General features: G+C 42.5%; 1 protein-coding gene across 2 annotated transcripts in view; it reads right to left on the bottom strand.

Moving 5' to 3' along the window:
* Positions 1 to 279: 279 nt before the first annotated feature.
* CHRDL1 (chordin like 1) overlaps positions 280 to 15,922 on the bottom strand; it is a 62,900-nt gene continuing 47,257 nt past the window's right edge. For both annotated transcript variants that reach the window (XM_006136207.4, XM_006136208.4), the window contains exons 8-12: positions 15,286 to 15,460; positions 11,009 to 11,203; positions 7,284 to 7,451; positions 3,748 to 3,837; positions 280 to 3,025 (exon numbers count right to left, since the gene is read on the bottom strand). In XM_006136207.4, the coding sequence (XP_006136269.1) occupies positions 2,895 to 3,025; positions 3,748 to 3,837; positions 7,284 to 7,451; positions 11,009 to 11,203; positions 15,286 to 15,460 (759 nt within the window). In that variant the 3' untranslated portion in view covers positions 280 to 2,894. The remainder of the gene's footprint in view (positions 3,026 to 3,747; positions 3,838 to 7,283; positions 7,452 to 11,008; positions 11,204 to 15,285; positions 15,461 to 15,922) is intronic.

Raw genomic sequence — 15,922 nt, 5'->3', positions numbered from 1 at the left:
CTCTGTTTAAAGTGACAGCATCAACAAAATTGTGAATAGGTCTAACATTTATTTTTTTAATTCACATGCCACATCACTGAGAGAACTTATTGTTTTGAACAACTGCAGTTTATTAATGTATAAAACCAGATCAAAGTGATAGAGCAAGTACATAAATAAGTACCACATCAGGCCCATGTCCTGGGAAGACAGTGAAAAACATGATATTGTGTATTTTATTGTCTTAAGTGACCAGAGACTGTAAAAATGCAAAACTTCATTTACTAAATGGCGCTTATATTTTTTGTTTTTCATAAAGTGTTTATTATACAAATAAATACACAATTTAAACCCCACTTGTTCTGTCACAAACACAAGACTGTTTGTCTTCCCCAAAAAAATACAAATGCTGTACACTTCCCACATAATCTTCATTCAATCAGCTACTGCTACAGACATACTGTGCCGAAAGGTGAGCCATACATAGCCAGGTGTTTGTCTGCTTACCAGAATAATATGACTCCTGAGAATGCCTTCCACTGTGTCCTCATCAGAGATATGTTTGTGTTAATGCATGCCTTATTAGTGGATTGATAATTTAAATTTTTCATTTCTGCAGTCCCTTCCAACCCAAAGGATTGCAGTGTTTTACAAATAGCTGCTCCCACTGCTACCCTGCACGGCACTCACTTCTGATGTGGAACACACAGCTGTTTAATAGTTCACTGGAGCACTACATGCAGTTTTGGATAGGATGTTAACACAGCACCCATTTTAAACACAAAAGAGAATTTAAGGGGCCTAAGACTCATTACCGAATTTGGCCAGGACACTGAAGTTAACTTTTACTCTTATCAGATCATTTATAGGACTGTGCATTTATATCATGGTGTCAGAACCTTGTCTGATTTCTAAATGATTTTACTGATATTACAAGGATTATTTTGTTCTTGCCATTCAAACTGGCTGCTCAAGGAGCCCTCTTCTGCCACACTGTTATGAATTTTAGGCCATTTGGGGCACTGACAGGGAAGGAAGTGCACTAAAAAAATCTGTTCCCTATCCTGGCATGGGGGATATTTTGGTCTTTGCAGGCAGAACCATGAAGATTTTCTGTGTAGGAAATTCTGGGTTTTCTTCTCACTCTCATATCCTCACTTAGTCTCCCTCTTCCTCCTTATCATATTCACCTCAGTCCCCTCTCATTCCCTCCTTGTTCTTAGTACAGATGACCTTTTCAATACACTGCTACTGGCTGTTGCAAGAAACCCTGGCAGGGATTGATCCTGCACCGCTGAAAAAGCGGTAAAAGAGGGTTGCCTCTTAGGACCACAGCTGCTATCAGAAAAAGGTGCAAAGAAATCATGACTGTGAACAAGGCCCTGCTAAAAAGTTTAATATTTCTTCTGCTGTTGGAGCCAGAGTTGGGCTACTGGCATTAAGCACTGAACATCCAGGACCTCTAACCTCTTTATTAAAATGCACATACCCCAGATGAAGACCTAGAATGCCATCACTGGAAACACAGGGCAGAGCAAAGAGCGTAAGATTTGCAAAGTCCCATGGGGATCTTCAAATTCTAGCTACTGTCATTTATGTCACTCCCTGTGAGGACCAAGTGCCTCGCCTGAGGCCTCTTCTTTAGAACTTCATTTCCTATTGTGTTTGAACAGCAGTGTCCCCGGGTGCTTCTGGAATGGAAATGGCGGGAAAGCAGTCACTGTCAGTTGCTTCTCAGGAGTGAATTTCCTCAGACAAAGCCATGTTTTCAAAGTAATGGCCTTGTGTATCAGAACAGAACTCTTTTCTGAAGGCAGACACTGGTCAAATGCTAAGGTTCACCTGTGAACTGCAAACCACACGGAGTGCCTTAATTTTCTTTTTGCATAAAGATAATGGTCTTGTTGGTGCTGCATTGAGTGGCTTGACATAAGTGCTCATAATTTTGCCATTGGAGAGATTTGCCCTCAAAGTTACGCTTATTAGTTTGCTGGGACCTGAGAGGCCCTCAGAACCCTCTTATTGCAACAATTACAATTAATAAATTAAGTGATATCAAAAGATATTTAACAAATTATTAATCGCCCTGGGTTTAACCCTATAGGAATTTTCATAAATGATCTAGTACTCTGCATTCTCCTGTGATGTTACTTTGTAAAGGCAGCTTATTGACCAAGGCTACATGTTAACAGGGCCCATGAGAATGCAGTATGGGGCAACATGAGGAGCTGACATTTCGTACTTCATGTAGAGAAGTGGATAATGGAAACCAAGTGAAAACCACTTAAAAGTTAAACAGTTTCTCAAATTGCTACATAAATGCATTAATTCCTACTAACACCTTCTGGTCTGTTTATGTACTCAGAGTTTGTTCAACTGCAAGGCATCATCCCAAAGCAGTAGGCTGGTTGGGAGTTTTCATTTAAATCTGGATTTTATGGCTCAAACACAAGTATTGTGTCACTTGTGTTTTTTCTCCTTACTAGAAAAACAGGCATTTCAACACCCAAAGTGGTATAAACTCAGTACAGGAAATAATATTCTCCATAGCTCCTGCACAGTTATTAGGTGTCCTTCATTTCATTAGTTTCAATCATTTGCCAAGTTTAAAAAAAAATTCTGTTTTTCCTTTTTACCCTGTAAAGATATGCAACTTTACAAGAAACTACAGTCTCCCTTTCCCTTCCCCCACCAGTAATACAGAGCCTCCTAGTCTTTTTGAGGAGATATTTAAATGTTTGACACAGACCACTACACATAAAGCAGCAAGTTTGCTGTGCATGATGTGAATAATTACTGCATTATAGTTTTGGTTTTTAGGGCAACTGTTGACTTAAGCAAAATAAGCCTGCAGTCCAGCTGCAGATCCAAGTTTTCATAAGTTTTCTTGTTTTCTCCCTCCATTGCTGTCTCCTTTAACAGTGACCCTTTTCAGACTTTTCGAGGTACAAAACCTTTACCAAATCCTCCAGCTCAGTCCTGCACGCTCTGCTTTCACACATTTGGCTGAGCTGAGTTTCTCCCTCGCTAAATATTTTCCACTGGCCTGAAAGCAAAAACACAAAGCAGAGAGACACTGGCTTAAGACAGAGTGCAGGGAGCATTAGAGTCAAAGCACTAACCAGCTGTTGATAGGGAGAATTTCAAACCTTCCATAGGAAAATATTTTAGACATCTCAAGCTCTGAGTATATTCTTTGCAAAAGAACTACATTAAAAGAACACGAAGGGCCAGATTCTGATTGGGGAAGATAGGGAAAAGAGAAATCTTTAGTTTGAAGGTGCTGGCTTGTAATTGCATGCAGCATACTCTCAAGAGTAATTCTTTCAACAGCTGCTGTTGCCCTGCAACAGTGGAAGTTCAAGCACGACAGCAACTTGACAGTGCAGATGATCTGGAGCATAAAAGTGATCATAAACAAGTGAAATTGGGAGGTCAAGTTTCAGAGCCCAAGCTGGGTGAAATACAAAATATAAATTGCACTAGTAGCGAAATATGAATCTGATTTTTTTTAAAGTCAATTTTTAATAATTCAAGGTGTCACTAGGAACTTCAAAAAGACATCTTTTAAACATGACTGATGTTAAAGTAACCCTCTAATCGCATGTTGCATTCTGATTATTTTATTTGATACTCTCAAACTATTGATTCCAGATGTTGTTGGGAAAGTAGCACATTTATTTCAATTGCAGGAGCAATGCAGGCCATGTTTCAAAGTGAAGGTTAGATGGGAAAGTGGAGCCTGAGGAGACCAAGACCTTTACTTACTCAGAGTTGTTCTTGTTATCTGCTTGAAGTAAGGAAGTTCTTCAAATTCACTTTTGGATATCTTCTCAGTGTGGAAGTGATGTAGAATCCCTGCAGCAAAACAGTAAGAGCATCTGTTCAGAGGCGGGCAATCATTTTTAATGGGGGTCCACACCAAGATTTTGGTAAGAGGTCAAGGGCCACATTCTATGGAGGGGGTGCAGGGTCTGGGACGGTGGATGGGGTATAGAAGGGATAAGGGACATGAGGTTGGGATGCAGGATCCAGGAAGGAGTATGGGTGCAGGAGAGGATTCTGGCCTGGGGGAGGCATGTAGGAGGGGGTGCAATAACTGGGAGGGAGTTGTGACCTGGAAGAAGGGGAGAAAAAGGGGGCAGAGGGTTTGGGTGATGACCTGGGGCAGGGGAATAGAGTGCAGGGTCAGGGAGGGGGCATGGGTGCAGGAAAGAATTCTGGCCTGGGGGAGAGATTTAGGAGGGGTGTGCAGGTCTGGGAGAGACCTGGAGGATGACCTGGAGGATGTGGGGAAAGGGGTTGTGACCTGGAGGATGTGGGGAAAGGGGTTTGGGTGGTGACCTGGGGAAGGGAGTTGGGGGGAGAGAGGGTGCCGGGGGGAGAGAGGGTGCCAGAGACAGGCTTTGGCTGGGAGGTGCTTACCTTGGTGGCTTCCAGCCAGCAGCCCTGCAGGAACCTGAGACTGGCTCCATGCCTGTCTGCTGGGCTGGATGCTCCACATGGGTTTGCTCCAGCATGAGGAGGGAGGAGTGAAGAGGCTTTGCTCACTGGCCCTGCCTCCAAGAAAAATTCTCAGCTCCTATTGGCTAGAAACTGGTCAATAGGAGCTAAAGGATTTTGCCAGTGGGCAGGGACAGCACACAAAGCCTTCCCGTCCCTCCCCAGTGTTCCGAGCAATTAGCAGCCACTGTTTAAAGCAGAGCTGCTATATCTAGTAAAGGTGCCAGTGAGGTGGCCACAGGTTGGATCCAGTGACTTTGTGGGCTGGATCTGGCCCGCTAGCCATCTCTTGCCCACCCCGATCTAGTTGGAAAAAGCTCCTCCGCTCTGAGCATGTTGTGGTTGTGTGCAGAATTATTGGCATGTTGAGCCACGTTGTGATATCATCTTTACCAAGATGACAACAGTCCCAGCTAAAGAGAACAAGCTACAGCGAGAACCTTTTAACCGATTCCGTGTGCTCCATCAGTATTTTTCTTTTGCGGTTTTACAATGGTGGAGAGTCTCCCCAAAATCTGAGAGTGAGTTCCTTCTCTGCCCACATAGGTTTACCTCTACCTGGTGTGAATGAAAGAGGACCAGAGCAGAGGCCAAATTCCCAGTGCCTTGGAGAAAAGCAGTTTGGCATGTTGACACTGGACACTGTCTTTTGTCTAATTGCAGCCAGCCAGTAGAACATGCTGCTGCCAAGCCACCAGAAAGATTTGTGTCTTACTGGGAACGTAGGCTAGTATTAATCACCTGCCCTTCAGAGGGCTGTTCATAGATCACGATCTGGGTAACCTTAAGTGTAGTTTGCACTTTGATATGAGCTCAACAATTTGTGAAGCGTCTTTATAAAAAAAGTCAGAGACTAAAACCATTGAGTTGGCAGCGACAGTCTCAAAGCAATCTGTAAACAAGCCTAGCAATGCCCCAGTCCATGAAGTAAATCTATACTCTCCTTTTACAGAGAGGGTAAAGCGAAGTACGAAAAACTGAACGATTTGTTGGAGGCCACACTGTGTGAGTCAATGGCAGAGCCAGGAATAGTACCTAGAAGGCTTGACTCCTGTGTCTGTCTGTCTGCTTGCTCTGACTCTGGGACAACAGTCCCAGCTGAAGAGAAAAAGCTACAGCGAGAATGAATGTACAACTCCTTTAATATTTGGCATGTGCACGAAGGCATTCTGAGATGGAGTGTCATCACTTCGTAAATGTCTTCATGTAAAGGGCCTTTGAGAAGATAGCCAACAAAATTCTTAAGGGAAAGAGAGAGGCAGTTGTAAGAGAAGAAGGGAAAAATAACATTGCCTCTCTTTATAAAATGAATAACAGATCTATTTACGCCCACACTTCTGGCACTTCCTCTTTTGGTTCCCCACTTGTATTTTTTAATTAAACTGAAATAATATTCATTAAGTAGCTCCACTCTTCCCAAAGATTCCTTAAGCTTTTTTTTTTCTTTCAGTAAAGAATTACTATGTCCACTTTGAAATGCAGCCTCCTCAGAGATCATATACTTTTTTAGAATACATAGTGAAACAAATACTCTATTATAGTGCATAGCAATATGACACAAGTTCAGATTCAACTAAAAAGCCGAGACCTGCAGGGAAGTTTGGCATTTATTTGAGATCTAGCTTCTACATCCATAAAACTGAGTTAGCTGAAGTAAAAACTCAGGCTTTATTTATTTGCAGTACATAAAAAACTGAACATCGAAACCCTTCAGACATTCAGGAGTTTGGACAATTGAAGGGACTGGCCTGAAAGCGGTGGAAGTCTGTGCTCAGGGTTAAGACTAGAGCTGGCCATAACGTAGATTCTTTTCCATCCACAGAAAATTAAGAGTTTTCAGAGAGTAATCAAAATCTAAAATATTTTGGTCAAAATCTGAAGAATTTTGATGCTGCAGCACTGCTACAATCAGATTGCTGGAAGAATTTGTACAGTGGGGCGGCTGAGAGTACCAAACTAATTCCTGCATATAATGGAAACTGTTTCAAGTCAGGGGATGCGGCAGCACCCTTAATTCCAGAACCTATGTCTATGGTGTTTCATGGGAATTGTAATTTATGAACTGTGTGCACCTGTTCCCCTTGGCTGTGTCCAGACTCAGGGGTTTTTTCGGGAAAAGTAGCCTTTTTCCGAAAAAACTTCACCTGCGTCTAGACTGCAGCCGCGTTCTTTCGAAATTAAATCGAAAGAACGCGGCTTTTCTTTCGACGGCGGTAAACCTCATTTCACGAGGAAGAACACCTTCTTTCGAAAGTGCTTCTTTCGAAAGAAGGCGTTCTTGAATGTAAATAGGACTTCTTCGAAAGAGAGCATCCAGATTCACTGGGTGCTTTCTTTCGAAAAAGCGGCTTGCTCTTTCGAAAGTTCCGCGTGCAGTCTAGACGCTCTCTTTCGAAAGAGGCTTGCAGTCTAGACATAGCCCTTTATAGGCCAGGCTCTATATCTCCCATGATGTGCTATGGTCTCTCTCTTTTTCTCTCCCCTTTCCCCCACCATAAGAGTGTGTTTTCATGGCGACGCAGAACTGGCTAGTGTGTGCTACTGCCCTCTATTGGTCAAAATCAGAACTGATCCAACCACATATGATATACCCCATACTGCTAACAACAAGGGAGTTTGGCACTAGTTTAAACAATGTGTGCTTTTGTAGTAGGCGGATTGAGTTGTATCTCTGCTGCCAGGGAAGTGCGCCAAATGCCCCAATGTAAGGAATAGGAATAGCTATAAAGTCCTGAGTTGGAAGAATTTGTGAATCTTTCCTGAGGTTATAAACAGAAAAAGAGGGAACTCGATCTACTTACCTTTCCTAATTGTCCACACATGTATTTCTATTTGAGGTGGCTTTTCTGTTTCCATAGCAATTTTTCTAATGGTTTCTCCGACCTCCGTGAAAACAGATTCATAGACAGGAAGCATCTCTTCACCACAAAAGTAATCTTTGCTGTCAAAGCTCTGACTTGGCATCTCTTCTGTAAGCAAAGCATGATACAGCTTTAATAATGGCCCACCAGACTTACTGGACTTGTGCTGCCCAACAAGTTTAGCTTAATTGTAGATAATTCCTCCAAACTGGTCTTTCAAGTCCTTCTCCAGCCAAGTCCAGGCTTTTTAGTGTAATTCTGTTTTGCGCTCCTTTTTTTTTAATGCTCAGATCTGTAAAGAATTTCGGCTTTTAGTTAGTATGTTTTATCATAACCTACACAAGTAACTGACTTTGAGAAAAGATTCTGCTTTTTTGATAGCTGGGGGTGAGTTTCAAGAGGCAGAGAATGGTCTGCAATCTAGATACCAAATTCTTTACTTCTATAGCATTTTTCACCCAAGGTTCTTAGCTAGATTTTTCTGAGTGCCCTTTCCCCCTATTGACTTCAAGAGGAACTGTGGGTGCTCAGCATGTCTACACGCCAGGCTCTGACTTCTTTACTTATTCATTGAATTAAGCCTCACAACACTCCTATAAAGAAGACAAGTATCACCCCCATTTTACATACACAATGATTGAGACACAGGGCAGTTAACTGAGTCTTCTTAGGTCATATGAGTCAAGGACACAGCTAGGGCTTGAACCTTGCTCTCCTATTTCCTAGGATATTGAACCAAGCTGCCTTCCAATAAACCTAGCTAGCACATGCTTTGTGAGTGATTTATGAATATGGTTCTGATACTTGTTTTCTTAGGGTGGTGTCTAGACTGACATGATTTTGCACACACTGGACGTGAGTATTTGTGCAAGAACACTGACTTTGTAATGTACAAAATCAGTGGTTCTTGCGCAAATACTCCGATGCTCCTGCTCAGGGATAAGCCCTCTTGCGCAAGTATTTTTGCGCAAGAGGGCCAGTGTATATAGCCATTTTAATTTCTTGCGTAAGAAAGCCCGATGACTAAAATGGCCATTGGAGCTTTCTTGTGCAAGAGACCGTCTACACTGGCACGGATGCTTCTGCACAAAAACAAATCTTTTGCGCAAAGGCACATGCCAGTATAGATGCTCTCTTGCGCAAATACTTTTAATGGAAAAACTTTTCTGTTAAAAGTATTTGCGCAAAATCATGTCAGTCTAGACACAGCCTTAGAGTATTTCTGCCAGTGTGTTTCAGAACTAAACACAAAAAAGGGGCTAAAAATGTTGTGGGGAAATTTTAAAGGTACAGATAGGAATTAGGCACTTGGCAAAACATCATAACAGGGGTTGGCAGATTTCTAAGTAGCATATTTTTACTAATATCCTACAGCATGCTAATCAAGTAATTATATTTTCTTACAATGCTAAGATAAACTCAGATTGCATTAGTGTTTATACTATGGACCCAATTCCATTATCAGCAGAAAGAACTTTAGGACCAAAACTTTATAATCTTATTGCTATGTCAGGGGTTAGCAACCTTTTCAAACCAAAGAGCCAAACTACATCAAAATTCAGAACAAATGGTCAACAAAGAGCCAAATAAGATTGCCCAGTTGCATGACTGAAAAGATACAACTTAATATTGATAATTGATCATTAATATGATCAATAATAGCATCCATTGTTATCAACAAGGACAAGTGTAGAGTCCTGTACTTGGGACGGAAGAATCCCAAGCATTGTTACAGGCTGGGGACCAACCGGCTAAGTAGCAGTTCTGTAGAAAAGGACCTGGATTACAGTGGATGAGAAGCTGGACATGAGTCAACAGTGCGCCCTTGTAGCCAAGAAGGCTAATGGCATACTAGGTTGCATTAAGAAGAGCATTGCCAGTCGATCCAGAGATGTGATTATTCCTCTTTACTCCGCTCTGGTGAGGCCACATCTGGAGTATTGTGTTCAGTTCTGGGCCCCCAATTACAGGAAGGATGTGGATGCATTGGAGAGGGTCCAGCGGAGGGCAACCAAAATGATTAGGAGGCTGGAGCATATGACCTACAAGGAGAGGCTGAGGGAGTTGGGTCTATTTAGTCTGCAGAAGAAAAGAGTGAGGTGGGATTTGATAGCAGCCTTCAACTTCCAAAAGGAAGGTTCCAAAAAGGCTGAAGAAAGGCTGTTCACAGTAGTGACAGATGGCAGAACAAGGAACAATCGTCTTCTGGTGGGAGAGGTCCAGGTTGGATATTAGGAAAAACTATTTCACTAGGAGGGTGGTGAAGCACTGGAATGGGTTACCTAGGGAAGTAGTGGAGTCTCCAACCCTAGAGGTGTTTAAGTCTCAGCTTGACAAAGCCCTGGCTGGGTTGATTTAATTGGTATTGGTCCTGCCTTGGGCAGGTGGCTGGACTTGATGGCTTTGTAAGGTCTCTTCCAGCTCTATGGTTCTATGATTGTTCTATGATCCATGAAACATTTTACTCACAGACTTTATTTAATGGGACTTCTGATGTTCGAAGTGCAGTTTGGGGGGGTGTAGGAGCCAAGGTTGGGTTTTATGAGGGGGGTTAGGGCAGAGGGTTGGGAGTTTGGAGGTGCAGGAGGCAGGGCAGGGGGCTGGGGAAGGGAAAGAGAGTATGGGGGTGGGGGACTGGGCCAGCTTACCTTCCTTGGCTTGGGCTGGGGCTGGGGCTGGGCTGGGCTGCTGCACCCGGGCAGCAGTGGCTAGATGCTGCAGCTGGATCATGGCTTCCCCTCCTACTTGTGCTGCAGCAGGAGGGGGGCTGCCACCAGCCTTTCCAGCAGCCAGATTGGGGCCAGACCGTGGAGCCTGGTCCAGGATTGGAGCCAGTGACATGATGCTCTGGCCAGGTGGAGGCTGGACTGTGGGGCTTGGCCCAGGATAATAGCTGGGGACAGGATACTATGGCCAGATGGGGGATGGGCAGGGAAAGTCTCCAGGAAGCTCATCTGTGTGCTGCTGTTCCCCTAGCCGGGGGAGGGGAAGGGAAGCAACAGCACCCAGAAGTTGTTTTTGGCTCCACTTCTTCCCCGCAAGCTGGACCGGCGCGGAGGCTCGCAGCTTTCCCCCACAGGAAGCTGGCACTGGCGCTCCAATCTTGGGGGGGGGGGCACCGCGCAGCTGGAGCATCAGCACAAGAGGGAGCAAGGGAGGGCTGAGCTCGAACTGCAAAAGAGCCATATTTGGCTCCCTACTGAGCCATATTTGGCTTGGGAGCCATAGGTTGCCAACCCCTGTGCTATGTTTTGCAAAACAAGCTCTTTTTTATAGTAGCGTAAATATCCCAAGCTAGAAAACAAATAGAAAGCTCTGTGAGAGTATTAAATGGGAAGTATGAGAGAATCTCCTTGAATTATTGTCTGGGAGATAAGGAACTTTCTAGCTGGGAGATATATTCTCTTCTGAAATGGATATTAAAAAGTCATATCAATACTAGACATAAAAGAGAGAGACCAGAATTGGGATCCAATCCTCAGTGTCCTCTACCTGTGGAAATGAAATGAAGGACATGGCTTTCAGAATTGGGTGCTGGATCTAGTCTCTTACTCAGATTTCCCTCTAAAGAAAATATAGGTTGCATAGTTCATTGGGTGTCACCATGACCAACCCTCCTCCCCTTAGACTCCAAAGCCAAAAGACAGTCTGTGATCTAGTCTTACCTGGACAGACTTTACAGCATTTTCCTTCTATTTTTTGAGGGTATTTGCAGGGGTATTGATCTGGGCAATGAATTTTCTTACATTCTTGTTTGGTGATGTTACATGTACACAACACACACTCTACAATTCCATAGGCCCGGAGATAAGGATGCCACGATTCACCATGTGAGTAAGTTTTTCCATTTGAAACACAGACTGTAACAGAATAAGAGAGAGGAAGGAAGGGTACATTGCATGGAAAGGCCTCAACAGATCCATAGTCGAACTACAACCTCAGACTCAGTCCCTGCACGTTGGTTTGAGGCAATGTTTCATTCATGTCTAAGATTCAAACGTGGCTAAAGAACGTACCTCTGCTTGAAAGTGTTTTTTCACTAGTGATTTCTGGCTCAATCCCCCACCCATTGAGAAGTTTTGTCACTTACTTCAAAAGGAACTGCATTTTCTGTGCAATTTGGTCTAAGTTCTGGCCTCACGTATCCCTGAGGGGGCCCTGGTATTTCAGTGAGTGAGGTGGGGCACAGGATTTGACCGTTCCCTTCCAGTTTATGTGCATCTTTGCTGGGGACCAGTTGGCTTTTGTGATGTTGGCTCCTGATGCATGCTCCCCCCTCCAAACTGAACTGGCACCTGCCCCAGAATTTCAGCCTGTAACCAGGCCGATACCCCAGTCCCCAGCATCATGGCATCTTCTACTGCATCACTTGCTTGGCTTTTCTTGCCATTAGGTGGACATTGTCCATTCAGGGACATCCATGCTTGCAGCAGGGTGAGCTGTTGCCACCTGTGCACTTCCAGAGGGACTCCCCAGTAGCGGACGTGGACAGAGCAAAGCAAGAGATGTTTAGAAAATGGAATTTGATCAGTTCCAGATTTTTTTTTCAAAACATACTTTGAGAGTTTGTAGATTTATAATTTGTTATTTGTAATTTCAAAAATGAAACAAAAAACCCCAAAAAACGAAAAAGAGGCTTTAAAGTGAGCGGCTGCAGATGATCCTGAAGTATCTCAGTAGACACCCATTACACAGGTATCTGAATGCCTCCAAGTCTTTAATGGATCTGTCCTCACAACACCCCTGCAAGGTAAGGAAGTACAGCAGGCAAAAGGACATTGTGCAAATTAACAGCTGGCAAAATCTGATTCAGTTCACATTGAAGTTAATGGGAATAATGCCAGTTTACACCAATGCTGAATTTGCTATACGAATCTTGCTTCTTTTAACATTTCATAATAGCATTGAAAAAATGCAAGCCAACCAAAAAAGGTGAAAGAAAGGGCACTGCTGATTTCAAAAAGCAATTAAAATCAAGCTTGGATATGCTGTAAATATTTCCAATTCTTCTAATATGTCATCATTTTTATTAATGCTTTTATTTGTAAAATATGTTCCTCTTTTGCCTGTAACTTTCAAAAGCAATTTAATTTTTATTTGTAATCTTAAATTTACATCTAACTGGTAACAGATGTGAGCAACTGGCTTATGTTTATAAGTTACCAAGATTTATGGTGGGTGTTCTTCATAATGTATTGTCTTTCATGGGGGTTATACCATCATTTGGGTTAATAATTTATTACTTTTAAAAATCTTTTTTAAGAGCTGTTTTCATTTTAGAAGGGGAAACAACTTTTCTCTGATAAGCAAATGAAGTGTTCTCTTCATACAGGAACACAATGAGAAAAGGGAAAAGTTACATAAAATGGAATTAATTAATTACTCTGTTGTTATAATTAACATTCTTACATGCTTTACCATTCTAAATGCTTATGTTTATATCATTTTTTTCCTGCCAGAGAGCTCTAAATGGTTTACCAACATAATTTAAGCCTCACAATGTCTCTGTACTGGTATGTTGACTATAGACACGTTATCCCAATTTTGTAGATAGATAAATTGATGCACTGAAAGGTTAAATAATTAGTCCAAGGGACAGAAGAAGTCTGTAGCCACTGTGAAAATAGAACCTTAGCTGCCAAATGGTCCGCTTCAATCACTGTGTATGCAAAGAAATGTAATTCTGTATCCATGTAATGGAAGTGACATAAAGCTACATCTACACTTCAGCTCTTTTCTGGGATACCTCCAGTATCCCAGAAAAGCTATACCATGTTCAAGGAACACGTCCGCTTTTCTGAAATTTTTTTTGGAAAAATGGACTTGTTCTTTCGCCATCCTTGTGAACCTTATTGAACGAGGAAGAAGGGATGTGCCAAAAGATGAGGCTTTTCTGAAATTTGGCGCCATGTAGATGCACCAAATTTTGGAAAAGCCTCTTCTGAAAGAAAAGCGGAAAAAGATATGCAAATTGCAGTTCTCGATTTGCGTATCTTTTTCTTTGTAGTGTAGACATAGCCATAGATTTGATGCCAATATGACAATTTTGTTTATTTTTACATTTTATAAATGCAAAAATAATCTCAGGAAGCATGTGCATTAATTAATAAAACACACTCTAATTGCATAGAACAAAAGAAAGGACATGATCAGCATTCTGATTTCCATTACACAGATCTCTTAGACTCTCTCTGGGCATCAAGCTCCTAGTTATCACTTGAACTAAACCGCACAGAGAAATGTGCTGTTCATTTGTCTGCTTTTTTACTTGCTGAAACAAATCAGTTAGAAATTGCTTTGATGATGTCTTCGTGTGTGAACTGGATGTCAGAAATTACACTGAGCAGAGATTCCTGCTCGTAGCTTTAGCATAAAACACTGGCATGATCTGAATGCATTTTCATGGTTGTTCAGGTGGATAATAAAGATCCTATGGCCAACATTCCTTCTGTTAGCTAATACCTTAAAAGATTAGTTGGCCCTAACTCAAAGGCTTTTAAGTCTTTGTGGGACATTTTTGAGTGTACGCTACTCTGGGTTTTGTGTATAGTTGCTATTCTATAGCTAATTCTTTTATTACTATTTGGGTCTGACCCTGCAGACCCTTATTCACTTAAATAATACCAACTAGGCACTAAGGTCATATCTACACTACAGATAAGACTGAAGCAGCCGCAGTTGATCTTCTGGGATTTGAATTCGCGGGTCTAGTGAAGACACGTAATTCGAACTGAAAGGGTGCTCCCGTCGGTGCCGGTAAACCTGCTTCTATGAGGAGTAAGGGAAGTTGAAAGGAGAGTGTGCTTCCTTCAACTTCCCATACTGTAGATGGCACCAAAATTCAAGTTAAGTTATTTCAACTTAAGCTACGCTATTAACGCAACTTCACCAATTTATCTTAATTTGAATTTATCCCTAGTTTAGACCAAGCCTGAGTGCATTCAGCATCTTGCAGCATCACTCCCTTTTGCCAGGACATAAAAATCTGATGCCCCTTTTAAATTGGGGATTTGATTATTCCTCGCCCCCTTTTTTTTCTTAGTATAATCCTTGAGGAACATGGCTTAGTCATGCTTGTATAAAGGTTTTCCATATGAGCTTGAGGTCCTAATGTTCCCATAATGTAATAAGTCCTGTATGCCTCTCAGAGGCTTAAGGACATATTATGTTATGTTACTGGAATGCTCTCAGTGCTTTATATATACTACATATATCTTTGATATGAAGTTTTGTATTGATCTTTGGGAAACAGAATAAAAGTTAAATGGGGGGGGAGGGGTGGACCTGCTGGCCCAACCACCAGAGAACAGCTTTGTTCAACACAGATGTTAAAGTAGAAGTCCCTTTTTGCTCAGAGATGGGATATTTTCTAGCAAGGGGATGGCTCCGTAAGTTCTGGTCGTAGCAAACATACTGGTAATGTAGTAGGGCTTTGTAGTCTAAGATTTCTGAGGTAGCTTAACCACATGCTACTTGCATTCACACAGGTTACCAAATATGAGAAAGCGTGAAGAAAATAACCCAGAGCAGATTTTTCCATTCTCTGGATGCTAGGCAAATGGGTGTGTGAAGATAGCAGCAGACCCACAGGCATCGACAGTGGTGTCAACTGCTCACCTTTCTCGTCCCACCAGAATAATGTGGTCTTTATACAGATTCATGGCACACAGCTTCTCAAAGTGCTTTAGAAAGCAATACGGGAGTGCGTGGCTCCCGCATGGCAAATGCAGCAGCCATTGTGTGTCAGACAATTGCATGCAGCCAAAGTAACATTCCAGATAGTCTATCTTTGCTCTCTTTTTGCATTTTTTATTTTCTGACGTGCAGGATTCTGTCATTTGCAAATTTGCAAGGCTCTGCTGTATGTATGAAGAATTCTTTAAGAGCTATCAGGGGCTGAGACCTGACTCAGAGCAGGATCGCTAAGAGCACTTCTCTTTACCTCGTCCATGTTTATGCTTGTTGTTAATGACGATCTGCACTATAGTTCCTGAGGCTTGCTGGGGGTCAGGCAGGACGCCACGATTACTCCTGCCACTGGAAATTCGTGGAATGTTGACCAGCTGTCTAGTGGAGCTGGGTGCTGGATCGTACTGGGAGCGATGGAATGAATGCCTCTGTGTGGAGACAGAAGGAACAAGAATGTAAATGTTTCATTCAAGTGAAGCAATTGGAGAGCTGAACCTTGCATGTAAAGATTAAGTAAATGTCCTGCATTAAGGCTCCCTGTGCGACCAATGTAAGTTTTGCCCCTGATGTCAATGTTGTGCTAAACTTCTTCCTTACCACAAACAGACTCATGCAGGTGCTTGAAATTAACGTGGGTTAAGCTGCAGGTATGTGACACAAACCATTCTAGCCTTCTGCATCCAAACTACATTTTACAGCATCCCCAAATATAGATAAAGTATAGTCCTAGCTGCAAAATGATCAGATGCTGTTTGCCCTCCTGCTTCTCATTTAATTGTAGATGCCAGGGCCACAGACACTCATAAGACCAGATTCAACCATAGTTGCTTAGGACGAATAGCACTTTGTTGGAATCTGGGTCTAAGTTCATCGGCTGGGATGCCTTGAGC

This window comes from Pelodiscus sinensis, chromosome 13 (assembly GCF_049634645.1).
Source record: "Pelodiscus sinensis isolate JC-2024 chromosome 13, ASM4963464v1, whole genome shotgun sequence".
Lineage (NCBI taxonomy): Eukaryota > Metazoa > Chordata > Testudines > Trionychidae > Pelodiscus > Pelodiscus sinensis.
This window is presented reverse-complemented; position numbering and strand designations above follow the sequence as displayed.